At 36.2% G+C, this 26,973-nt stretch overlaps 6 protein-coding genes across 6 annotated transcripts; 3 read left to right on the top strand and 3 right to left on the bottom strand.

Moving 5' to 3' along the window:
* Positions 1-49: 49 nt before the first annotated feature.
* Positions 50-7,025, bottom strand: LOC114519179 (short transient receptor potential channel 5-like). Its single transcript, XM_028539263.1, has 9 exons — positions 5,762-7,025; positions 4,976-5,282; positions 4,334-4,622; positions 3,027-3,337; positions 2,512-2,723; positions 2,214-2,412; positions 1,894-2,028; positions 1,375-1,431; positions 50-755 (listed from the first exon to the last, which is right to left on the bottom strand). Exons 1-9 carry the CDS (start codon positions 6,376-6,378, stop codon positions 600-602), a joined length of 2,283 nt encoding a protein of 760 aa, XP_028395064.1. The 5' UTR covers positions 6,379-7,025; the 3' UTR covers positions 50-599.
* A 197-nt stretch (positions 7,026-7,222) lies between these two features.
* LOC114518871 (U6 snRNA-associated Sm-like protein LSm2) lies at positions 7,223-8,629 on the bottom strand. The gene is made up of 5 exons (XM_028538899.1): positions 8,533-8,629; positions 8,386-8,453; positions 8,268-8,298; positions 8,001-8,060; positions 7,223-7,818 (listed from the first exon to the last, which is right to left on the bottom strand). The coding sequence occupies exons 1-5, from the start codon at positions 8,533-8,535 to the stop codon at positions 7,693-7,695; spliced, it is 288 nt and encodes a 95-aa protein (XP_028394700.1). The 5' UTR covers positions 8,536-8,629; the 3' UTR covers positions 7,223-7,692.
* Positions 8,630-8,863: 234 nt separating this feature from the next.
* LOC114518870 (proteasome subunit beta type-1-B-like) lies at positions 8,864-13,474 on the top strand. Its single transcript, XM_028538898.1, has 7 exons — positions 8,864-9,040; positions 10,359-10,466; positions 10,984-11,065; positions 11,294-11,325; positions 11,681-11,778; positions 11,905-12,011; positions 12,948-13,474. Exons 1-7 carry the CDS (start codon positions 8,967-8,969, stop codon positions 13,134-13,136), a joined length of 690 nt encoding a protein of 229 aa, XP_028394699.1. The 5' UTR covers positions 8,864-8,966; the 3' UTR covers positions 13,137-13,474.
* On the bottom strand, positions 13,370-20,167 carry LOC114518869 (actin-related protein 5-like). Its single transcript, XM_028538896.1, has 19 exons — positions 20,130-20,167; positions 19,912-20,031; positions 19,099-19,298; positions 18,819-18,930; positions 18,486-18,581; positions 18,288-18,381; positions 18,068-18,167; positions 17,732-17,959; positions 17,485-17,559; positions 17,368-17,403; positions 17,212-17,301; positions 16,978-17,094; positions 16,211-16,328; positions 15,154-15,248; positions 14,970-15,064; positions 14,785-14,856; positions 14,145-14,262; positions 13,674-13,785; positions 13,370-13,562 (listed from the first exon to the last, which is right to left on the bottom strand). Exons 1-19 carry the CDS (start codon positions 20,140-20,142, stop codon positions 13,396-13,398), a joined length of 2,058 nt encoding a protein of 685 aa, XP_028394697.1. The 5' UTR covers positions 20,143-20,167; the 3' UTR covers positions 13,370-13,395.
* Positions 20,168-20,826: 659 nt separating this feature from the next.
* LOC114518895 (calumenin-A-like) lies at positions 20,827-22,973 on the top strand. Its single transcript, XM_028538928.1, has 2 exons — positions 20,827-21,526; positions 22,380-22,973. Exons 1-2 carry the CDS (start codon positions 20,932-20,934, stop codon positions 22,733-22,735), a joined length of 951 nt encoding a protein of 316 aa, XP_028394729.1. The 5' UTR covers positions 20,827-20,931; the 3' UTR covers positions 22,736-22,973.
* A 961-nt stretch (positions 22,974-23,934) lies between these two features.
* LOC114519093 (calumenin-B-like) lies at positions 23,935-26,149 on the top strand. The gene is made up of 3 exons (XM_028539156.1): positions 23,935-24,509; positions 24,926-25,101; positions 25,754-26,149. The coding sequence occupies exons 1-3, from the start codon at positions 24,075-24,077 to the stop codon at positions 26,073-26,075; spliced, it is 933 nt and encodes a 310-aa protein (XP_028394957.1). The 5' UTR covers positions 23,935-24,074; the 3' UTR covers positions 26,076-26,149.
* The last annotated feature ends 824 nt before the right edge of the window (positions 26,150-26,973 follow it).

Here is a 26,973-nt window from a genome sequence, read left to right as displayed (position 1 = left end):
AACCAATGAAAATCACTTTGTGCGCATTTGTACAAATACAAGATACTACAAAATTATTTAAATATACTAATTCAATCATTTGTTAGTTTTGGAAATATTAGTATAATTGAAACATTTTTTTAGATCTGGAATTTCGTTAAACTATTGAGTATAAAACTTTTTAAGTATAATAATGTATGACCTATAAAGTGATTAAAATTTTTGGTTAACTGTATTTACAAAATTACAAAATTCAAATTATGCATTTATTACTTGAATATCCGTAATGGATAATTTATTGCAATGACAGTATTTTCTTCGTAAGACTGTCACAGTCTACGTTGTTGGGTCGGTTGAACGGAAACTGGATAGCCTGAAATATGACTTTTAAAAGCAATAAAATTACAGATTTGGAGTTAACAGGTATTTAAAGAGAACCCCCCAATTCAGGAATATCATTAAGGTTTAACCAAGGTTTATACCAAACCACGGAAAATTTCAGGGCATGCATTTGAAAGAAAACACCATCTGGCGGATAGCTCCATCCAGCTTTCATACAACAGGCTCCTGGTCCTGCACTTCACATTAAGTACATTATGAGCAGTTTTCGTTTTCGGTTTTCACAGTTTCACAATTTTGTTGCGGTTTTCTTCCAAAATTTTGATGATCTCTTCTTTGCTATTCTCAATATCTTTTAAAATGGCAAATTTTCTGTTTCTCAGCGATTCTTGGGTTTGGAAGTACCGACGTACCAAACTGTTAATAATCTTTTTTCGCTAGAATTTAATTTAAACGTGTGTGTTCAGAATTAAAGTGATCCAGTTATCTGCTTTTTTTGCCAAAGGTTCAGGAGGGACCGATATATTGTGTTTATGTTATACGCATGCACTACACGAGGTATATTTAAGAGGCGCATTACCAGGGGTAGCCTGCTCGCAGACTGAATTAGGGGGCCGGAAATTAAATTTCATTAATTGAATTTTCCCCGTTTAATTTCCGGCCCCCTAATTCAGTCTGCGAGCAGGCTATACCAGGGGAGGGTGAGTTGGGAATAATGACATCGCTGAAAAGTGAAATCAAAATTTTTTTGCAAATATTGACATCTGAAAAGATATATTTAGGTGTTTCATAATTTTAGTGTACCATGCATATTCTTACAAGTGTGTCAGGTAAGCCATCCTATACCCATTCTCATATGCAGTCTACTGTAATACAACTAAAACTATAACTGGGGGAGGGAAATACACTTTAGAATACACACAATTTGAATGCATTTTCCCAATTTTTAACTCAATTCTCTAAAAGTATGTAAACAAATAAAAGGGTTTTCATAGTTTGAATATATGTATCTCATAGAAACAGATTATTAATAAACTTTAATATAGCGAGTAATACCTCGGTCTGGTCTGTTTTACAATCAGTCTCATCTGTTCCACAACTGCATATTACGGGCTGAATAGAGAAAGAACATGGCTGCATTAAGGATTTTGAGGAATCAATGGCACAGACTAATTTTAGTAGTTTGGGCCTTGCAGTATGTCTGTATTAAAGAAAGTTGTTTATAAAGTTTATGGCGACTAAATAAAATTGGAATTGGGGAACGTTCGTATTAGAATTAAACATTTTGATCAGACCACAGTTTTTAATTAATTTAATGCGCCATTAAAACAGCACTCGCATGGTGCATTAATTATATGTATATTGGTGCACAGAATATACAGTACATGATTTCTTGATAGCATGAAATTTGTTTCTCGTCTCGAAGAGTACATTTATTCTTTCCAAAAAAAATTCCATACTTCCGCACGCGTTTCTCTATTTATTCGTTGCTTGAAAATCTTTTTTAACAAAACTGTCATGATATCGTGTGGCAACAATGGTGGCATAGTATATGATGCATGGCCGGTAACGCACCTGTTTTCTAAAAAAGCGATAAATAGCACGTGGGTTGGGTATGAGGTTGTAAGGTGATGGCAAAGTGCTTCCTTTTTCCACGAATTCTAACCAGAGTTGAGTTCGACTAAATTTCCATTGAATATCTTCATCTTGCTAAAGAATAGAATATTATAATTTTAACAATCCAGTTCCCTTTATGCCTGGCTTTCTCTAGTGTCGCTCAGTCGGTTGATTGAAAACAGTGTAACCTGAACTAGAACTATTCAGTAGCAATTAAATTCCTGTTGTAATATTGGATAGATAAGACTCCCCTTTTCATGTTGAAAATGTTGCCTTACCGAGATATATTCATAAGAATGGGTCATCATCGCAATGAGCATGTTCAATGCGACCATGACAGCACAAATGGAGTAGAATGCAAACAAGATTTTCCCGGTTTGTGCACTTATTTCAAACGTATGATCTTTCGTCTCAAAATCCTCAAGATCTATCTTGTCGAAAAGAGCCCAAAACATACTTGATGTTGATTTTGCAAATCTAAAATTAAAGTGATTGTCTAAGTTTAGGTGAATTTGAGGTTCATCTCTCCTCGTCAAACTGATCCCATTTTGGCTGGAATAAAACACCACTACTCACGTGGAAAACGGATGATTAGTTTCTGCCAACATACTATCGTTCCTGCCTCTATTTTGGGCAATCTCTGCCTGAATACTGTTGTAGTATGAGTAAAGATTGCGTACTCCAATGACGAATGCCACAAAAATAGCAGCAAAAAATAGGAGGAATTTTAAGACATCTTGAAGCATCCGATAGAGCGAGAGTTGCAATGGACCAAGAACAGAGTTGACCTAAAATCGTGTTTGAAAAGAGCTGAGGAAATTAGAATACGTCGTGTTTTCACAGCATATTTTTCAAGAATAGGATATATGGATATATGGAAAACATTTCGAAAAGGGTTTTGGCCCTAAGTATGAGCTACCCCGGGACTGTCGCACACATTTATCATACGTGCTGAAGGAAAGTGAAGAATTTGTGCAAACATCCCTCTCAAAATTTCTAGAGGTTTTATCATTGTAGCCATCCCTCATTGAAGATAAAATAAAATAAATGATAAAATTGTGCAAATTAATACCGAAATGTGAGTTGCGTACCTGGCAAAGATCGACCAAATGAAAAACGCTGATGACGATGGCTAACGAGAAAAAACTGTTGCCTAGCAACAGAAGTTGATAACCCTGTTTGTTCTGAACCAGTTTATTGAGGGAGTAGTCATATACTGACCAGCCTCCTGTGATAGCATATCCAATTAACCAGAGCAAGGCCGCGAACACAAAAAATAATAGCATTATACTTGTTACGATGTTCCACCATTTTAAGAAATAGTTATACCACGGCCTGTGATTTATCATTTCGTTGAATTCTTGAAAAATCATACCGAAGACAAAAACGAATATGAGGTATTCTAAAAAGGAAAGTTTCATAAGGAAAGTATGATACATTCAAGTAAAAAAATCAGTGTGGACAATATGATATATAAGAATTATTAGGACGATAAATCGTACAAATGAAGAATGTATAAAACGAGATCAGAATACAAATCATCAGACGATGTATTTGGGGGGTTCACAAAATTAATGAAGCAATTGATAAGGTCAAGTTGATGGTAATATGAGGGTATAACAATGTATAGAGTGGAAAATATGTCAAAGATAGTGAGGAAATCTTTGTACCCAGAGAGTTTCGTAAGGAGTTGTCATGGAAACGTGCCTTGCAATGGAAGTTAGGAACGAACTCAGATGTGTGAAAAATTAATGAGGCTAAACCGGCGCGAGCCTGATACATTGTGAGACTGAATATATTCTTTACACTATGCTTTGGCCTTCAGAATAGCAAAACAGTGAGTTAGTAGTTATTGTGGGTTGGGGATCGCACAAAATATCAGCGTTATATAGGAATACATGGCATTAAATATGTTATCAAAAAATGAAAAGATTCGGGAAAATCAAATACAGCACTGAAAAAGTGTGTTCTAATCAGAAATAGAACACAGATAATCGGTGAAAAGAAGATTGGTCGCAGAGAGGCGCTGGAAGCAGTTCAAAATCAAAAACAGCACTGCGGGGACAGAGTTTACGAAAAGGGCGCATTCATTTTATCTTAGCAAACACAAGAAGACTAGACTTACAAGTAAATCCGGTTTTGCAGATCTGCAGATTCACGGGAGAAGAGGTTTTAAGTTAAGCTGGAAACTAAGATAAAACGTTGGTAGTAAAGTGCGCATGACTGCTCCCATTGGCCCCTGTGAGGAAGAGGGCAGTGGGGGCAGCTGTTCCTGTGGTTCCGGCGCCCCTGCACACAAATAGACAGAAAAAAGTGGAGGGTGGAATCATGTATCGAAGAAGCTTATTCCTGGCAATTATGTCCAAGATCGGGTATTTTTATATTGCCGTGTTCTCACCTATGCCTGTTAGACTGTGGTTATCTCTGAGGGCTGACGCAGCAAGCAACACCAAAAATACCAGGAATTGCGAAATATGGCTGACAAACTTCATGAATGGAGTTGACATGATTTGTAATTTTTTATGTCGTGGAAACAAGACGTACAGAACAGCCAATGCGGGAAATAGCATAGTATAGAGAATAAAAAGCAGACTCTTGCGGACGAAATATCCAGTGAAGATCCATTTTGGAACACCAGAGTAAACTACCATGTTTATGAGTTGCTGAGTGTGTGGATGTGCTACAAACTAAAAGGAAAAACGTATTTTATTTATTTAGGGTTTCAAAAGAAATAGGCCACCGTAAAGCCTATTGATACGTTTTTACGATTTAGAATGTTCTATATACTTAGGATGCGAATATGTATAATCGCTATTCGGATTCAGCTACACGAGTAAAATATGTACAAAACAGGACCTCGGACAACCTAGTTGATTGCGTCACTAAGTTTTATTGCTTATCGTGACGTCACGGCTGGATGCTATGTCGTTTTGAGATTTTTGTGGGGCATTTGTCTCGCTTTCCAGTTTTTGCGCTTGCTTCACCTTCAGGATTTCGTTTCGCGTTTGGTTTCATTGACTACCTCCGGCTTACTACTCACCTCCTCATGGTTACTCTCAATAGCTTTTCTAAGTTTCTTTACCACACTCGAACGACTGTTCTTATCCACTTTCTTGCTAGAACTCAAGTTAAACTTTGTTTCATCGATATCCAAGAGGGCAGTGATTTCCTTCATGCTTCGACAGCCGTTGTATAAATCGGTGGCGAAAGTTTTGCACCTTTCCGAAAGTTTAAGATATTCCTTTTTTAATTCTAATTCATCCATCGCTTGTTTTTCTACCTCTTTGTTTAAATCAAAAGCTTGGGTTAACGGGTCATCTTCGGTGCCCTTCTCATCATCCAAATAACTTGAAAAACAAATCACTAGCGTTAGTCTAAGGGCTAGTTTCCTATCAGGAAAATTCTCCCGAGGTCTGGATTGCCCATAAAAGACTTTTTGTCTGTGTGTTCTCGACCAGAACTAATTTTAGCACAAAACAAGCTATCCTGCCTGTTCCGGTCTTGCCCGTGGCCATGGTTATAATTTTCTGACTCATTATATTCGCTGAATACTCTTATCTTAATAGCTCATATTTGTTCAAAGTATTACCCTGTCTACTAAATCCCCCAAATATTAAAAATCGGATATGATCCAACACATGGTTAACATGACCAAACACATCTTGGAGAAATAAATTATGATACATCATCTTGAAATGAATGAATGATGTTGACTGTTGCGTTTTATACGCGAATGGCACTCGGTTGAACTGGTTTCTTTGGTTTGGTCTGAACAGGAAACCAGGACATGATACATTTTCATGAATTTTCATTAGATGTAACATACCTTAAACACATATAAACAGGGCTTGTAAGCCCCCTGTAGCGATGTATTGCGATTTGCGATCGAAGCATATCTGATTTCTCTTCACACTTTTCCTTCTTACATTCTTTAGAAGAGTTCTTACAAACGTGTGGTCTTTCAATAAGGTAGTCATTTTGTACCAGAAAATGCACTATCTCATAGTGACCCAATTGGGCCGCGAGGATAGTTGGCGTGATGTAGCAATCTTCTGAAATTCCAATATTTGTTGGTCTGTTTGATAGCAACACTTTTACACATTCTAAATCATTCTCAAGTACGCATTGGAGCAGAGCGATTCTTAAATCGGCTCCTTTATCCAAGAGTTCCTCCATTATATCAAACTTTTTATTCTCTGCCGCAATCTGCAGTACAGTATCGCCATCTGAATTTATTGCGTTTACGTTCACTTCATTATTAAGTTTCGTTTTGACCAATTCGAGGTCGCCACTTTCAACGGCGGAGAACAATTCGTTCTCAGCTTCATTTAAAAATATGCCTGATTGACTTGTGGTATTTTGATTTGAGTTTTTGCCGTCCACGAAAAGCTCTCGTAATTCAATAATTTCGGTTTTAACTTCGGGAGGTTCACAGTAAGCCATCTCTGCCTCTCGACTTGTCAAATAAAAATAATTTTGTTAAATACACATTTAACATTTATGTATGCAACATTTGTATACATTTTATGCATACATTGAATTTCAAATTAAATTGTAAAAAATTATAGCCTTATATAGGGATTAAGTAAAGATATCGGTGTTGAAGGCTTTTAGTTTTGATTTATAATCGTCATCTTCATAGACTGAGGATAATTTTTCTCATCCTGGTTTCACACAGAAATGATTTAAAAATTATATTGATGAATACACTGGAATATGAAGACGCTGTCGGACGCTTTAATCTGTGACTGTGACTTTGTTGTTAGTTATTGAACTTCCGGGAGAATATAATTCTATTAAGGCTCTTTAACTTCCAGTTTTGAGAATTATCACTAGTTTAAATTTATTTTCCACTCGCCGGATTTCTTCGAAGAACACCGAGTTCTGAGTACTTGATATCAATCAAAAATTGTTTAGGTAAGGTATCAGGGACGTGGCAGGTTGTTTAATTTTGGGAGAGAACAGCTGGAAGCAGATAACATTTCTTGAACAGATTAAAGCTTTTGACGGCATAAACCACGACATCATAAAGAGCGGTGAATTCGTTCAGGAGCAACGTCGTATCCAGGGTAGTCTCCCCGTGTTTTAATTTTTCCAACTTTCCAGAGTGTGAATATGAGTGTGAACACGGAGGAAGGGCCCTGGATACGAGGTTGGCTCAATGATTGGCTCAAGAGCAGGAGCTATTAGAATGGAAGACAGTTAATGCGTATTGGTTCGACCTTTTAAATAACGTATATTCATTTTGTACCTCAGGGGTCTAACTTTGACCTCTTACTCTTTAATAAACTGAGATAACTAATAAAATTTGTATTTATGTATGTATGCATGTATGTATTACTACAGGTGGTTTGCAGGTCAAGGACCCACATGCTGGATCATTAAGTATTATCTAGCTCAGTTTTCAAACATATGGTAGTCAACAAATTTTGTATTCATTTTAAAAACAGAAACTACACAATATTACACATACATTTATCAATGTTCAAAACAACAATGCTACAACATAAACATGTCTGATTTATCATTATCCATGATATTAAGTCTGCATTTCACTTTATATCTCCGGACTATACACATGCAAGTCTGAGTTGAGTGAAGAACTCTTTGCACTTGACCTTTGCATAATCATCAGCTTGCTATTGACTACAACCTCTCTTGCACTTTCCAGACTTCAGGCCTCAGAGAATGTACACAAGTATATACTGTATAGAACATGTCAGTTTATCTCACAACCATTTTAAAGCAATCTAAATGCTAAGTCTTGGTCTGGGTGGCTTCTTTTCGTGTAGCATCTTGCAATAATTGTGTGTCAACTTCCTCAGCAGGTAGCTGAACATACCGAATGACTGAGCCTCGAATGAAGCAGTTCTTTACTGAAAGCTAAAAAAGGAAGATAGCTTAAATTAGCTTACTAGATATAGGTTGCTTGGTCATTTGTGGGAAATATAATTTTTAACTGGCAGAGTTGTGGTTATGATTGAGAATGATATTTTGGACATTTGTAAAGAAACACCCAAACAGCATGGCCTGCATGGGGTTCAGGTATCTCTGTTAATACTCACCATATGTGGGTATTTTTCTGGATCCGTGACACTGATATCCGTTAGTTTAATGTTTAGGAACTAATGGATAAAGAGAATGCGATCATGCATATTAAAGAACTCGTGTGGTGCAATTATATTTTTCATGAAAGAAGCTCAAACTAATATCAAATTAGCACTTTTAGGGGGAGATTTATGAGAGAATTTAATAGAAGAGGTCAGTTTTAGGCATAGAGATGTGTGTGGAACAAAATGATAAATAATCTATTTCTAAACTTGATTAGGTACCTGATCAACTGAGTCCAATGTTCCACAAATACTACAAAATAATACAGAATATTATAGAGAAAACTTGGTAAAGATAGCTTCTTTTCTATATGATACATATTATATAAATATGTTTCACCTTAAATCATTTTTCAGTTCAACGATCACATCTTTTCCAACCAGTGATTTGAAGAAAGAATAAAACAACTGTAAAATTAAAGATAGCAAAACTGAACAATTTAATTGGAATAATAACGTATAATTAATTTCTGAATTCCTAACTTACCATCGTAAACTTTTTATTCAACTAAAACAAATGAAAGTTTGGAAAGAGCAAGTAAAAAGTGGAAAAGATGGAGAAAAAGAAATTAATGTTTCCACGCTTTGAATGAAATTTCAAATATCTCAATTATGGCAAATTTACTATACTTTAGGCATAAAAATTATTTACAGTTATCAATCGGATTATTGCAATGTATTGCGTTACTCTCGGCTCCTGCTACAAAATTCGTCTTAATATTAATAATAATTCTTCATTAATTTCAGTAAATGTTATCAATTTTCTTCCGTAAATGTTTCCATTTTTAAAATCTCTGTTGAAGAAAACGTTTGTGTCCCTAATTGTTCCCATTTGTCCTTGTTCGGCCATCTTGAAAAAGTTCTTTGCAAATCAAAAAGTATTTTTGCTAGTTTTCAGCGAAATTTTTGCTGTGTTCTAAAATGTTGGAGTGCGAAGGATATTACCAGAATGTCCCTAAGGAAGTACAGTTCAATCCCTACTCTTTCAATGGAGGGTAAGTGTATTAAATAAGGGTTAATTTTTAGCAATTTGAAGATTACAAATGCTCAGATATGATAAGGCAGATTGCGGCCAAACTCCGCGATGTGGACGAAATCTATTTTTTCAACGACCCCTACACCAGTCAGCTTCACTGCTTCATTTTAGATTTTCAGCCCCAATTATAGATTGAAGCTAAAAAATATTCCCACAAAGGCCTCACATACTCCAATGATGCTTTTTTCATTCTTCGTCAACAAAAGAGGTGTACATTAGGATAACTGCTCAGTAACAGCTCTTATTATTTATTGAAAATGAGTCAAGAGTTTTGATTGGCCAGCAGCTGTTGGCGAAATCGTCATATCCGCTCGGCAGCTGCCCAAATTTGGACAGTGACGTCACTTCGTCGGACATGAAAAAAATTATTGCACGTTTGACGTCACTTCGTCAGATATGAAAAAAATTATTGCACGGTATGACGTCACGCTAATTTATGCGGCTTGTGCCAAAACCTAAAAGCGGGAAAATACGAATGGCTTCATCAAAGGAAAGGTTCAATTTTTGCAAATAAATAATAAAACAATTATTGAATTCGGTTCTCGCAGGATATGAGGAATTATCAAGGCCTCGGTTTGTGTTATCCGCCTCAGCCTTCGGCTTCGGCAGATAACACAAACCTCGGCCTTAATAATTCCTCATATCCTGCTCAACCTCATTCAATAATTGTTTATTATTTTTAAGTCATGATTCCCTCAGTTTGGACCTTAATTTATCCTTGCTCACAGTCGCCAACTAAGGCTGCATTCGGACTGAGTGCCCAGCACTGGTGCCTGTGACTTTTTTTGGTGCCTATCTGTCACATGATGTTTCCAAATTAAATTGGGCACAGTGGCCTAAGAACAGGCACTACCTCCAGAGCATTGCTCAACCAGGGCATTGTGGTCAGCATGTTTTATAAACCAGTCTTTGTAGTAAAGGCTTCGCTTTGTTGAATTCACCTGCACCTTGCCACTGATTATGTCAGATCACTGGAAACTACAGTACACTGCAGTACCCATATGGCATGTCACCATCAATTAAATCCAAAGCCATTTATGGTTGCATGGTTCCTAGCAAAGTTGTTTTATCTATGAATTAGAAATAAATATAATCCTACAATACTAATATTTTTTCTACAATACCTTTCACACAGTTGACCTCTAGCTTCACCAAATATGATTTCTATTTGTCCCCATCCTTGTTTCTTGTTTTTTTAAATAAATTATGATTTGAACATTGAACTTTGTCTTGGTTTGTCTGAGGTTTCTCACTTCAAATGCTCTATCTTATCCTAGAACTGTACTAGCTATTGCTGGTGAGGATTTTTCTGTGATTGCATCTGATACCCGACTTAGTCAAGGCTTTTCAATTCATTCACGAGCCAGTCCCAAAAATTATAAATTGTAAGTTATTTATGATTCATTCTATATTTTAATATAATACATGTATTGTTTAAACCTATTGAATTTTATTAGTTTAATATTTTTATGTTTTTTTGTACCCAAAAGCATTTACACCATCACTGCCAATTGTTATATCTACTTAACTGAATTGTTTTTTTATTAAACCATTGTTACCATGACAAATGTAATATATTTTTTGTTCCAACATTTTTATCTGTTCCAATATCTTTCTGATTGCTTAAGGTGGAAACAGCTGGGGGATAAAGAATGGCATACAAACATTTTGTATTTAAAAAACAACTTTGAGTACACCAAATGTCTAAGAAACATACCACAGCATTGTGTACATGCTACAGTATCCAATATCTAAGTTTATTTTGGGTGAATCTGGTTAACAATTGAACAAAAAAATGTCTATAAAAGGATTCCGAAAGAAGTTACATTTCAGTTCTAGGAAATCTTTTTAATAATACATCAACAATGATTTTTGCATTATCATTTTTATTTATAAATGTAGAACTGATGACACTGTCCTTGGTTGTGCTGGGTTTCATGGTGACTGCCTTACAGTAACAAAACACATCAATGCTAGACTTCAGGTTAATTTTACCAATGTTTATATTGTATTTACTTAAGACAGACATTGTAAATGCAGTATTTTTCAGCTATTGCAGGAACCACCATCTAATGTATAAAACAATAGTACTACTGTAATTTTTACAAACTTTGTTATTACTTGAAAAATTAAATTGCCCATATTAATTAGTGAAATCATTAGCAAAGTATTGACAGTGTGATTTCATCTGGTTAATATGTTTCAATTGCAGATGTACTATCACGAGCATGGCAAAAGAATGAGGTATGTTAGCAGTTTTCGTTTTTGTTAATATTCTCAGCCAATGTTAATAAGCAACCAGTAAAATGATGTTAGTCAAAAATGCAGTGACAGTGACTGTTATTATAAAGTTGGTCACAAAGTATTATCCAGGGGTGGTGGAGCACAGTTAAAAATAGGATTAGGCCAAGGAGCAGCTGTTATAGGAATAGGGTGAGGGACTAATCCTAATCTAATCTAATCTAATCTCATGGATTAATTAATAATAATCAATTTAGGATTTGGAGTTACGAAAAACCCTTAAACCACTTTAATGTAGGCTTATAACCACAAAAGTCTACTATGCAACACAATTTTACAAGCTTTCATTATTTTCCAGCTGCCCAGCCATTGCTCAGATGCTATCAACCATGCTTTATTCACGACGATTTTTCCCATTTTATACATATAACATCATCGCTGGCTTGGATTCTGAGGGTAAAAACTAATCAAATTCACGTAGCGTCAAAATGTTTGCATCTGTGTCCAATTGCTCTCTAAAACAGAGGTCCATCACTGGGGTAGAATCCTAACTCAATTATAATATTGGATCTTGTTCTCCAGGTAAAGGATGCGTCTTTAGTTTTGATCCAGTTGGATCATATGAACGAGAGATATTCCGTGCCGCCGGTTCTGCCTCATCGTTACTTCAACCTCTTTTAGATAACCAGGTTTGTTGTATTATTTTTTATTTATTTGTGTGTCCCTTAAGTAGTTTAATTAGTTGAACAGCAGTATTTTTTACCATTTGGTTAGTTCAAACAATAATTCATCAATATTTTAATGCAAGCCAATGGACGCTCACTTTATTTGGTTCATGAAAGATTACCGGAGATCAGCGGCTAAATGATGTAGCACTAAACTGCAGAAGTTAAATTGAAATTGATGTTTCCACCATAGAGTATTTTGTCTGTCTGTGTTCAACAGACGAGTGTTGTTGTTATCCCATAAAAAATTTAGTTAAGAAATCTTGTCTTGTTGCAGCTTGATAAAATTAAGAACTGCATAAAGGTTTTTTCACACGATCCAATTTGGCCGGATCGAATTCACTTCTGATGGATGTTTTACAGTCTGTTGCGTTGAAAAGTATATGGGCAGTAAATCAACTAGTCATATGAATGCGGTACTGCTTTACCAATAACTGGCTACGTTCCATACGTCGGAAGTGAATTCGATATGAAAAAGTTGGATCGTGTGAACAGGCCTTAAGATGGGTCGAACTACATTCACGATCCGTCGTTGGGGCACTCCAGTGACTAGTTTATTTCAGGGTTGATTTTATACTATTGGTATGACGTTATACATATGAAGTTTTCAATAAACAACCGAAATCGGGCAAAAGTAAATCGACGTGAAAACTAGTGATTAATCACCTGTACCGTGGGGGCTCCAAAAAAAAGGTTTGGGGAAATTGGAGTGCGACCAGTCACTAGATGCTGCGCGGTTCTCATTAAAATTGAGTATCTCTGCGAAGGAACTTAACAATGCCATGTTAATGCAGGTTTTAACGTGTAAAATATGACTAGCAAGCAGACGTCTGCTTCATTTCTGTGACTTGTTCCAAAGGTCGAGGAAATCATATTGTTGTTTCTTTGACCAATTTTCAGATTGGTTACAAAAACCAAGACCGCGTAACAGATATTCCACCTTTAACAAAGGAAAAAGCCGTTGCTCTCGTGAAAGATGTTTTCACATCAGCAGCTGAGCGAGATATATACACTGGAGATGCTGTAGTGCTTCATCTGATTACTAAAGATGGAATTGTCGAAGACAGTTTTCCATTACGTCGAGATTAATTAGAATAACACTTGAAAGAGACATATAATTACATTTGACAACAGTCTGCCATTATCTTTTGAACAGAGAACACAACTACTGTAATGTCTCCGAGGTTTTAACAATGAACAAGTCTGAAGAGTTACACGTAGAGAATTGTAACTTTTCTAGGCTTGTTTGCTCTACGTTCGAGTCTACGTCTGGATAACCTGGGACTACCCCTTATTTCTAAGAATTCTGGGGGTCCATTCCTTTGGATTCGTGAAGCTAAGTTTGTTGTCATAAGTTGATAGGCGTAGGAATGTATTGATTTGAAAGTTCGTGTTCTTTAAGATATTCTCCTCCTTTTTCTTCGTAATCTTGTCTCGTGATTGAAACAGTCGTCAGATTTTGGACAGATCTTGCCCACCTCCTCATACCAAACCAAGCATCAAGACTAAAATTACCTGATAAAGACAATAACATTAATAATAGTCAACTTTATATATATTGGTGCAGTTGCTTAGTCAAACAAAGTCAGACAAAGCTAGGTTTTTACGAGAGAAACATTTTCTCACTTGCTCTATGCACTTTAAACGTTGACTGAAAAGGTCGCACCGCAAGCAATTCTCTTTCCAATCTTGAACAAAAGTTAGGATACTGAGCATTTCCTCCAGTTACAAATACATTCTACAGAAAAATAACAAATATCATGCCATAATCCATAACGCCGGTAGAAGAACCAGAGTTGTAAATATCGTTCTAATTCATTCCAAGGAACGAGGTGGTGGAGGAAACATGCATGCATGGCCCAAATCAAGCATGATATCTCTGATTATCTAAAAGCAATAGGTCTGTTGAAGGTAACATCAGAGCCTGTCTATTGTATAGTAGCCCATAATAATATTCAGTCTAATATCACGCAGTTTAACTACAATTTAACTGTTTCCTTGAAACTCTAGCTCGCCATTTCTTAATCATATTTTGACCCGGTTCTACGCAATACCAATTTCGTATTTCCCGAAGGTATATTCAACTTCAACCGTTACCTGGACTAAATTATTTTGAATATCGGGTGGATATTTTTTCAATATAAACTCGATAATTTCAGCCAAGCCAGCTTGCTCCACACCCAACATTGATGGTTGAAATACCACTTCAGGAACTCTAAAGCGGGTACAACAACACAAAGTTAAGTTCCCGTTCACGCGATCCAATTTTGGTAAATCCAATCACTTTTATGGATGTTTTGGATTCCGTCGCTTTGACTTGCAATGTATACGAGCAGAAAATTAACTAAGGCTAATGCGGTACTGCTTCATCAACAACAGAATACATTCCATACGTCAAAAGTTCATGAACTGGATTCGACAAAACTGGATTGTGTGAACAGACCTTCACAGAATCCATATTTTCTGCTGAATTTCAAGTTAGTTTTGTTAGACCATTGTACATTGTATAGCCCTTAAGGTCTGTTCACACGATCCAATTTTGTTGGATCCAATTCACCTCTGATGGATGTTTTATAGTCTGTTGTCTTGTAATATATACGAGTAGCAAAACCGCTGAAGCAAATGCAGTACTGCTTTATCATTGACCAACTATATTTCATACGTCAGAAGTGAATTAGATCCAACAAAATTGGATCGTGTGAACAGACCTTTAGATTATGCACATATCGATACTCACCGCACCCGCTCAATTCCAACGGTCAGTTGATAGTAGCTCTCAAGATCTAACACATGTGATTTATCTTCGTCTCTATTACAAAATTTCAATTGCATATGCATATTCATTTTTACAGCAAGGAATACTTTTCATGGTCATAGTATTTTGCAAAAAAAAGCTAGTTATACTTGCTATATACCACTTACGCTAGAAAATTTGGATCATGTTTTTTCAAAACATTTTCAATTTCTCCTAATTCTTCCTGTTCCTTCTCGCTGTCTGAATCACCAGCATCCTTACTCTAAAGTAAGAGTGCATCATGGTGAAAATGTCTCCCTCGCAAAGGTCCCATATTTACAAACGTTTTAAACCATTTCAGACATTACTCACAATATGTCTATAGACCATCCAGTCTTCGTCGTTCATACCAAATGTGTCATCTTTTGGTCTTTTATGACCGCCTCGTAATGAGCCATCGTCCCGAACTAAAAGGAAACACAAAGGCAGTCAAACTCAGAAATACAGTACGGGGTTATAGTAGGATGTAAGGTAAAGAATGTATTGATGAGGGTACCGTGGGTTTATCTATGTAACACTAATTTAGTAGAACGACGTCAATCTGAAAGCCGCGCCAAAACAAAATAGGTTTGATAGATATTACTATAGAAATGAACTTTTTGTGCATGTAAAACATGCAGTACAAATTTATTGGAGCTTAAATGCAAGATGAGGGAAAGTTTTTCGATTGATAAGAGTTATTTTTCAGTGCCAAAGATCTTAGAGTTCAACTATAGTGTGGTTTCACGGGGACTGCAGAATGTCTTGTTTTCCATTGTCGAAAGAGCGTGAAACTTTTTAAATATTCATTCTTTTGTGCTTGTCCTTTAAATTTATTGTTCACTGTCCGATACGGTTGACGCCGCGTGTATCGTGAAATGCAATAAAAGATTTTCTAATCTAATCTTTCAGTCACGAGCACCCTTTGTTGAAATCTTGGCAAAACAGCCCAAACGAACTTATTACTTTGACTTTATGTAACGTGCAGTGATTTTTTTTGGCATGAAGCATATCGAAATTTTACGAACATTGCGACGGTCAGCTATTTTCTGAGAGGTGATGTTTATAAACCTCGAATAATTTCAACTCAATGACGCATGAAAAAATTGCCAGTTTGACAGATGTGACTGATTTTTAAATCTCTCTAAAGGTTTATGTAATAATATCACTGGAAAAAATTGAAGACAAGACAAGTATAGAAATCAAATTATGGATTATCAACGACTGTGCATTTCCATATTAAGGAACAAGGAAAAACTTTATAAGAGTTTCCTTACGATGCATGGGGACTATTATCAATCAGTTTCCTTACTATGGGGACTGTTTCATACAATTTTCGTACAAGGACAAGGTGTTTAATAACAGAGGTGTAAAAAAAGCCTGAAATTACTGTTTGGATCATGAGCCAGCTTCGAAATCATTCTCATCCGTTCAATGGACGCTGCACTCCGCCTGTTGCTTAATTCCTCTTTGCGTTGCTGCCGCTGTTGACGTGTGTCTAAAATTTTCTAAAAAACATGCTGTTAATATACATAGACGTACCGGAGGGGGGGGGAGAGGGGTTGGTTGGTGTTGGTTGGTGAAGACAAGGGAAGAAACATTTGAGTGCAGAAAAGTTGCGGAAATATTTATCTAATTCTACCGAAATTCGGGCATTTGTTGCTGCAATGAGTGTTAGTCGTGGTCAGACAAGTCGTGTAGCATTTGCTGAAATCACTCGCCTCCCCCCTCATAATTTTAGGCCCGTACGCTTATGGTTATATATAAGTTTACATAGTCATAATTATGTAAACTATGATTATATTATACATGGTTATAAGTAGCTACATTGTGATTTAGACTCAATATCGATATTGTCAGACTATTGTCGGGCTAACAATTAAAACGACAGGCTTTCTCGTGGTTTTTCAAATTAAATTTTCAATTACAGGTTTTCAAGAGGTTTTTTCATCAGATAACAATTTCAGTTCCATGCAAAATGTTTACTGTATGACAGGTTTTCTACGGGTGTGCAAACTGTTGGAGACGTTTATACCATGATTGGAAAACCTGTTACCAATTTCTGTTCAGATAATGCTTTGTTACATTGTTATTGTTGATTCAAGAAAATTTTTAGAAGCCAGATCCTGTCTTAGTGTCACGTCTATAATATCCTACCTGGCGGCGAGTGCGTAATCCCTCCAACCATTCTTTTACTTCAGGAGAAGTGTCTTTCTGTTTCTTCTCTGTCACATCAACTGGCTTTTCTTCAACCGATGAATTTTCTTGCTTCTTCTAAAAATAAGAAATATTTTTTCCTCTACGGGTGAAACGAATGGAAAGCAACCAAAACTCGAATCTTATTCGTATTTGTTAGTGTCATGAAACAAATCCTGATCTATTTTGACTCACTGCTGTTTGAATTGATGCTTGTAGTTTCTTCAATTTTTCACTTCGTTTTTTTGTGACCATTGTTAAATTCTCAATTGCAAGATGAAATTCCTAAAATATATGAACTGAGATTGTAGTTTTGTGAACACTCAGTATTTTATTTATTAATTATTATACCTCTATAGTTTGGAATCCTTCTTTTGCCAAAGCAGCCTGCAGGGAAGAAAAAAATTGTACAAGTCTAATGATGTGTTATTGTACTTGCAACATAATCACAATGGCCAAATCATCTACCTTCAATTTATTTTCGTTGCTTTCCAGTTTTCTAATCTTCAACAACTTTTTAAGTCTAGCTTCCTCTTCTAATAACTTAAAATATATTAAGATATTTTAGTATATTATAAAATTTACTCATGCTATGAAAGTAAAGAGTGTACTAGCTTTACTTTATGGTTGTGTTTTACTGGTACATTATATAAAGTTCTACAATATTATACTGTAATATGTATTTTGATGTACTACAACTTGTGGGTAGTTATACCTTTTCTTGCAATTTTTTGCAATTAATTTCTTGAAGTCTTCGTCCTTGTTTTTCTCTTCGTAGTCGTTCTTTCTCCTCATCTTTCACTCCAACATTTTGTCCCCCAGCTGGTTGTGAATATGGCAGTTGCATAACACATTCTTTTTCACTGGAATATTCCTCATTTAACCAGTAAGCCAACTCTTCATGGTAGTCTGTTGCTATGTAGGAATGGTCATGAACGATTTCCTATAGAAATCATACAATGTCTGCAATTAAATTGCAACCAGACCTGTATCTCTGTTGAGGGTTGAAAGTTAGCAATAAAAAAACTGTATATAATTCTCGAAAACCAACCTGAGCTCTTGATAGAGTAATTTGTGCTGCATGACTTGGATATTTGAGTTGTAATAACCTTTGCATATATCCTACACAGTGATTCCCACCTATATTTATCCTGCATGTCAGAAATAAGAAAAGCAAAAACTTCACTAAATATAGCCTTAAGGCAACCTTTGAGGTCAGCTTGGTATTTATTGTCTCAGTCTTCAAAATATGTAACTGAATGAAAACAAACCTTTTGCAACTTCTTGGATCAAATTTTCCATTAACAACTGGTAGAATGTGGGAAACTTGATACCCAGAAGATATCACTAATGCATTGTTGTTCTCTACAAACACAACTTTAGATTATAACCAAGACCGCACATTATTGACTTCATTAACAGACAATTAAACGCTCTCCTTAACTTGAATTTTTTATTAGGTATTTTACCTGGCATTGGTTGGTTGTAATATAAACTATATAAACTGTCTATTCCAAATGCTGCTTGAGGAACATGATAGCATTCAAATAAAAGTTCATTCATTGCTAGTGAATTAAGAGATCATTTATGGTTAGTCAACATACAATATATTAGAAGCAAAGGAAGGAGTATTTTGAATTAATATTTTAAATGCAGCCTGAGTTGAGTACACAAATTGCTGAATCCAACTTGATGTTTTGCTACTGGACATGCTAGTTACCTCTAACTACTATTTATGCAGGCTCAGCAACCTAAGGTTACCTTGGATCACCCAAGGTTAGTTCTATTATAATGAAGCTTACATTGCCGTGAATAGTTTGGATTACAGACACATTCTGTAAGAACCACAGGATGTTCAACACTCCCTTGTGTATTGATTCCTAGACGACTGAAAATATGGTCAAATATTTGTTCCTAGAAAAAAATTTTCATAATAATTAAAATATTCTTCTTAAACAAATATCAGTCCCTTGGTGATTGACTGGATACACTATATGAGTGGGGGGCAAAAAATATTTTCCTCGGCCTCGAAAATTATATGGACCTCCAATCTGGTAAATAACATATATATATTTAGCATACTTGTGCATCATAGTGTGTAACAACATCATGATCGAATTGACTTTTTAAAGACCACCTAACAAGTTCAATATTTGAAATATCATTGCCAATGAGAATTTCCATCTCGCCATCTTTTTTTCCTCGTGATTTTGCAACTGCATTCCTGAATACTAATGAAGGTCTCTCATCACTCATCCAACCTGCACGGCATTGAAAACTTCCTAAAATGATAAAACAGAATTATTTTATTTTTTGGGTGACCAAATAAAACCTTTATTTCTCATTATTGGCAGTGATTGTTCTAAATATATTATTTAGAAATTACTATAGGTACTACCAGTTCAATATCACAGATTGGAACTGCCAAAATGTGTTTTCACTTGATATTTTGCAGTGAAAGGGTAGTTATATAATCTGAAATCCTTGTTTTTGATTGGTTAACCAACACGTCCAACAGGATTTCATAATAATAATGCATGTTGGCTGAGACTGGTCTGCTAGATCTCATGTTGGTGTTCTGACAGGATTTGTGTATATTGCCCACCAACAATTTACACCAGGAATCACAATTAACAAAGAACCCTCTATTATCAGAGAGACATAATTCGTCTTTCAGTTCACTCATTTCCAATCTTTTCAAAAAAGAGTATTGTGGCATTCCAGAATACTAATCTTTATGGGTTTTTATAATACCATTATAGGTGTCTGAATGTAATCATATTCAGTGATGCAACTATAGCATTCATGTTAATATACACGGAATAAAACTTTAGACCCTGACAGCACCATACAACTTTCGTTAAAGCTTTGATCAGAATATCAAACTATCGTTACCATTATCAATAAGGATTGGAGTAAGTTCATTTTGTAATGAGGGCGAATAATCTTTGATCTCGTCAGGAACGGTCTTCAAATCTTGAAATTGAAATATATTTTTCTTTGATCCCTCCTGGCCTACACCATATGCGAAAAATATGTTAGTTTTCAATCAGGAATAAATAGCGGCAAGGCAGATGGCAATAACAGCACAAAATACTATTTAATCGACTTACTTTTCGCCGCCATGTTTTTTGGTTTTCTTGAATTAGGATTTAGAATCCTAATCTGACCAATCATCGTGCAGCTTTGTTCCCGGGATATTAAAACCTATGATTAAAACAGATTCTGGGCGCGATTCACCGATTCTGGGAACAGAAATCTAATCACGCAAACGTTCGTGGACTCTTAAGATACATTTTTATACTACAAAACTGTATTTTTTGTGCTTGAGAGGGCTTATCTACTTTGCATTGTCACTCAATGTGTACGCACTTGAAATTTCGAAACCTTTTCGATAGAAGTGCGTGTATGATGTATCTGTGGTATATAATTGCTTTATTGCAATATAAAGCTAAATGGCTAATGGGAAAGTTCTATTTTATGAACTTTGACCAACCATGCAATTATAAACTGGCACGTTCTGTCTCCGATAGGTTTCTGTCTCCCATAAGAATACAAAGTATGACCTAGTAAATATTTACTTGCCAAGCTATTTAGTATTTTTATTCCTGTGGCTTTTAGTTCTTTAAACAAAGAAACAATAAAACCAAAACTACAAAGATACGAAAATAAATCATGCTGTCTGTTGTTATTAAGTTTCATAATGTTTTAAAATTGTTGTGTGAAATTAATTATTGTAAGTGCTCTTATTTGATTAATCACTGAATTCCGGTGCTATCAGCTGAATACTGACCGGAAGTTCCTGTGGCACATCAATGTGTTGCCACGTTTACTACACTTTCGCACACGCTGCCTTCAAAAGCATTGTACTCTTGAAATACATTTGCATTTGAGTTGTAGTAGCCCGAAGACAACATGTTCAGTAATATGAAGGTTGTGCTCGTTCTTTGCGCCTGTGTGCTTTATGTGTTTGCTTTACCAGCAGATGGCAAGGGAGAGAGGGCGAAGCCACACGAGGACAGTCTTTCCGACGAAGAGCATTACAAGGATGAAGAACATAACCCCGATTACGACAGAGAAGCTTTCCTTGGAGACAGAAAAGAGGAATTTGACCATTTGTCACCAGAAGAAGCACAGAGACGGCTGAAAATCCTTTTAAAACAGGTCGATACCGATTCCGATGGTTTTGTTACTTCGGATGAAATGAAGGTTTGGGTGAAAGGTGTCTTCAAAAAAAAGATGGTTGAAGGCATGAATAGTGATGTAAAAGATAAAGACAAGGACGGAGACGGATTCATAAACTGGGATGAATTTTTAAAGGATAGCTACGGAGAAGAGTATTCCGCCGATGACGAAGAAATGAAGAAGATGATTGAGAGAGATCGCAAACACTATGATGTCGCCGATTCCGACAAAGATGGCAAGTTGACAGCAGCTGAATTTGGTAGCTTCATGCACCCAGAAAGCAACCCCGAAATGCAAGCCTTGAATGCACAGGAGACTCTTGAAGGTACGCATTCAATTTCTTTAGGTTTACGGTTGCAAAAATGTCTAAAAGGTGAATGGTTTATAGCAGTTTTATGATCCATTTTAATTTTTTTAATTTGATCATGCATGTACCGCTGATGCATAAATAATTTATTGTATGTCTATAAAATGGTTAATAGCTTAACACCTTGACACTAACTCAGTTATCCCAACATAAATCTTGGAAATTTTTTTATAGATTTTTATGATATGGTTATTCAACAAATAAAATGTCCGAAAAGACATAAACCATTTGTTTTGTTCTATTGATTTAGGGCTGTTATTCAAAGCAATATCACATTATATGCCAGCTGAATAAATGAAGCAAAATTATTATTTTTTTAACATGTGGTTACTTGTAAACTTGTGGTTTATTGTTCAAATCAATTTTCATATATTTCATGACAAATTATTTGAGTAGTTCTAGGCGTGAAATGATAACTAACATAAGATTTTCTTTCATGGGTTTTAATTATTGAGTCAAGTGGAATAATCCTATAATTTCTTTTTCATTACCTATCAATATATGCAAGACTTCTTTTGGGATGTAACTGTGTTGTGTGTTGGTTGGCTAAAAAAGTATTGAATAATAGGAGAGAAAGTATCTTAATTTGGTTATTTGAATAAGCACAGAGTTGTCACTTTGTAGGTCCTGTCCTTTTAGCTTTGTCAGTGAAATAAAATTTGAAGTTTCAAAAATTTGGAAAGGGAACTAATCTCTGGATTTTTCCTCCAGTACAAATGTGTCGTTACTCATGCATCATCTGGTTACACACCACTTTCCTTAATGCCACATCTTTGTACTATTGTAACATTTACAATTTTTTTACGATTAGACATGGATAAAAACAAGGATGGTCAACTCGATCTTGAGGAGTTCCTTGGTGAATGGAAAGATCCAGAGAGTAAAGACCAGGAAGAACCTGACTGGGTGAAAGAAGAGACAGAAAGGTTTAAAAATGAGTTGGATAAAAACAGTGATGGTGTGCTGGATCCTGCTGAGCTTACATCGTGGATCACACCCGATACAGATGCTACAATTGTAGAAGAGGAGGTGAAGCATTTGATGGATGAGAGTGATGATAATAAAGATGGGAAACTTAGTGTTGAAGAAATTGTTGCTCATCATGATATCTTCACTGGTAGTGAGGCTACTGATTATGGACAGGCATTACCAAAGGTTGAACTATAAATCCACAGACTTGCTTAGAAATGGGTAGTTATAACCCATTATACAATTTTAAACGTGTTTAGAAATGCTTAAATAGTTGTGCAAAAATTGTTTTTAAGCGGTATTTAAATCAAGCACTAGTTAAACAGATTTTTTCAGAAGTTTGGGCTAGGACATCTAGAAATGGCCTAATCTTAATATTTTCTAAAATATTCCATGTTTTTTGTATGTACAACATTATGCAATATTAAATTATTATGGATTTGAATTTTGAATCAACATTTTGTATGGTTTTGAATTATTGCCATCCCCAAGAAAAGAGTTTCGCAGAACACGTTTTGTTCATGCTCATTTGACATTTGCCTATTTTTACCCAAGGTTGACCTTAGTGATATTCGTATTTCTGTGGATGGTTGGTAGACGCAATGCGCTAACATAAATTCGGCGAAACGGTGGTCGCACTTAAATTTCACGATACAATTTTGTGAGATCCAATTCACTTCCGAGTGAGGTATGGAATGAAGTCTGCTATTGATAAGGCAGTATTGCATTGGCTTTAGTTCATTTGCTGCCAATATATATTGCAAGTCGACACTCAATAGACAGGAGTGAAGTGAATATCATAATATGCGTATATATCAGTCTCGTAAGTCTCTACCCAACATATCACTGATAAATGACTGATTTCAGCAAAAACTGTACGAATTTCTGTAGAATGCGTTAAAAATTTGCCCAACTTTTCTAGATTCAAATAATTCTAAGGGGGACAACTGCCTCCACACTTCCTCGTTTGCTAAGCGCATTAGGCATTGAAGGCAAGGTTGGCGTGTGCATCCTTATTCTGCAAGGAATTACCATGAAAACTTTAACAATTCAGTTTTCTAAAACTGAATGATTTTAAAGCCACGTCACGAAGTAGCATCCGACACGCGATGATTTAAGGCTGCTATTATCCAAAAATTAATAAAATAGATATATACTGTTTTACAAAATGCAAATCAACCTTAGTTGATTATTTCTCCTATAATTACTCCATGAGATCGTTTACACAGCTTTGATATATGGGAAAATATCGATAGTCATGTTAAAATCTCATTGGTTGGAAGATTTACCTTTTAACGTGCTTCGCTTAGAGATAGTTTACGTGTCAAATTAAAACTAAATCATCAGACTCTTTCGAATTATAAATTATCTCTGAATAAAAAGTCATTTTTGCATTCACTACTTCAGCCTGATCAGGTCATCGTATGGGATTGTGACTGAACTTTGTTGTGTCAGGTCTTAACGAATTTTGGAAGGTCTGCAAAGTGCATTTATATACACGATATACTCTCGTTCAGTATAGCGTATTTCATCGATTATGCATTTTGAAACCTATTTGGTTTTATTTGCGGTCGTGTCCTATGCCAGTGTTGTCGTCGCTAGCATTGAACAACACACACACGACCATCTCTCGACGCACCCCCATTACGAAGGAGGGGAGCACAACCTCGAATATGACCACGATGCATTCCTTGGTCCCAAACAAGCTAAGGAATTCGAAACACTGAGCGAAGAAGAAGCGAAAAAAAGACTGAAGGCTATGGTACCTAAGCTGGACACAGACAAGGATGGAGAAATCTCGTTAGCTGAACTTGAATCGTGGATAGATAAACAACGAAAAATTTTTATGTACGATGCAGTCGATGAAGATATTGAAGTGCAGGATCATGATGGTGACAAGATGATATCCTGGACTGAATACATGAAAGCAAGGTTTGGGGAGTGGGAGCATGAGGATTACCCTAAAGATGAGGTAGGAATTACTCCGTAACAATATTGCCATTAACATTTTCGCATGCGGATTTACGAGATTTTGAGGTGCTGCTCGATTAGTGAACCTCGTTTTTATTAGTATTCGCACACAACTCCATATCTCTAAGGAAATAATTATCTTCCCTTGTTTTAACTGACTGCCCCCCCCCCCTATGACGGCATGATCTCAGACCAGCTAGTTGGTTCGAGCCAATTATCCCATGTGTCGAACCAAGTCATGATCAGCCAGTTACCCGCTTGTTTTGAGCTAACATTAACCCCTTATTTTCGAGCCAATAACCCCTTTGTTTCAAGCCGATTACCTCTTCCCCAAGGGGGGGATGCCCTTGTTTCGAGGCAATTACTAGTTACCTTGAACTACAGTATCTTTCTTAAAGTGTTAAACACAATTTTTAGGCATTGAAAGATCAAATTCGAAAGGCGAAACGTAAATTTGACGCCGCAGACCAAAACAAAGACGGAAAAATGGACCGAGAAGAATATGTGTTGTTTCAACATCCAGAAGAAGCCGAGTACATGGAAAAAATTGCCATCGAGGAAATAGTTGACGAAGTTGATAAGAACGGAGATGGGTGAGAATGAATTCTGTTCAATATTTCAATTCACAGATTTTTGAAAAAAAAACGGTCACCTCTGTTTAGGCGTTTTTTTCCACTAGGAGGAATATTTTAGTAGTCATTTTACTCAATTTGTTTCATTAAGTGAATCCGCTTCAGTCGAACTCTGACATTTGAAAAGGAAATCAAGCAAAAAGATACGTTTGATTGAAATTTTCCGCCTAGTGGAAACCCGTCTTAAAAATAGGAGGTGCCTTACACACAACTGTAAGTTACACCTACACTTATATCCACTATACTCAATCAAATGATCAAATCTATCAACAAAATCTTGAACTTACCTTACGTAATCATGACCGTAAGAATGGGAATTACAGACTCACATACACACTGGTCAAATCTGCGTCAATATCAAAGAAAATATAAGTAAATTAGAACCCACCTGTGAAAAAGAATCCATCTGTGAAAATTCTTATCCGAAAACCCGCTTAAAAAACAGGAAACTGTATAGGTAGGGATGTCTGAATTCCTCTTTTGACAAGTACTTGTTATTACAGGATATTCAGCTCCGCGTTCGTAGCTCCGGGTTCGCGAACCCGGAGCCACGAACCCGGAGCTGAATATCCTGTCATAGTATTTGTTCAGCATATGTTTTTATGGACCACAGGCTCATATCAATCAAAGAATTCCTAGGCCAATATGGTGAGGACCAAGGGCCTGAGTGGGTAGCCCGCGAAAGGGAAAACATTGCAAAAAGTTTTGATACAAATGGCAACGGACATTTGGAGTTTGAAGAAATTCACAAATGGGTCATTCCAACACGCGGGGAGTCGCGCGAGGAAGCTGAACATCTTATGGAGGGGACAGATGAGGACGCTAACGGATATCTATCAGTAGATGAAATTATCCTTCATTATGATTTGTTTGTTGGGAGTAGAGCAACTGACCACGGTGAAACGTTGAAGCGAATGAGACACGATGAGTTTTAGCAGTTTCACAAAGTTTAGCCCAATTGTGACATACTAATATAAATATACATTGTAGAAACTTGTAAACACTTATAGAACAGCATCATAACAATATTACTGATTACATACAATAAGTCATTGTATTGAGGTTTGTTGGCCCTGTTAACCGATAACCCCGTGCACCTTCCTAAGAAAACAATTAACTGTTCTTATATAACGTTCCAGTTGTTTTATAAGAGAGTTAGTAAGAGAGGAAAGGAAAGTTAGTATTATGAGAGTCAGTATGAGAGGAGAAGTATTAGGGGAGAGAAGTCGGAATGATGAGAATAAGTATCATACTAACTCATCATAGGTTCTTAGGCTAACGTTTAGAAGAATTCTTATCTACTTCAAATTGGAGGTTGTAACATTTGACGCGAAGTTGCTTTAAAGCTACAAATTCCCGCTAGATAATGAAAAATTTCGCTGGTTTCACAAAAGTCATCAGACTAAAGAGCCATAGCCCCGGGATGGGGTTGTTGGGGTGCTACATTCCTATCCATTTTGTCCACGAAGTCGATCCGGAAACCTGTATGGATAAAAAAATTACCAGGACGGACTTTTTGTCAAAAAGTCTGTCCGGGTAAATTTCTCACAAAATACCAAAATACCGATTTATCCATTGACTGGATTTATCATACTCGACCGGGCTGATCAGGTTTGAATATACCGCTTTATTGTATACTGGATACTAAGGTATGCTGATACAACCAAATTGAAAGGATTCACCTAGGGTTAAACTGCAGAAGGTTCCAGTAAAGGCTAGTTTCCACTCAGGAAAATTCTTCTTTGGATCGGACAGGACAGAAAAGTTTCCTTTGTATAAACGCCACCTGAGAACTCACCGACAAAGGAAATTTTCCTGTCCTCTCCGATCCGA

The sequence above is a fragment of the Dendronephthya gigantea genome, unplaced genomic scaffold (assembly GCF_004324835.1).
Source record: "Dendronephthya gigantea isolate DGI-Jeju-01 unplaced genomic scaffold, DenGig_1.0 000012F, whole genome shotgun sequence".
Lineage (NCBI taxonomy): Eukaryota > Metazoa > Cnidaria > Anthozoa > Malacalcyonacea > Nephtheidae > Dendronephthya > Dendronephthya gigantea.
This window is presented reverse-complemented; position numbering and strand designations above follow the sequence as displayed.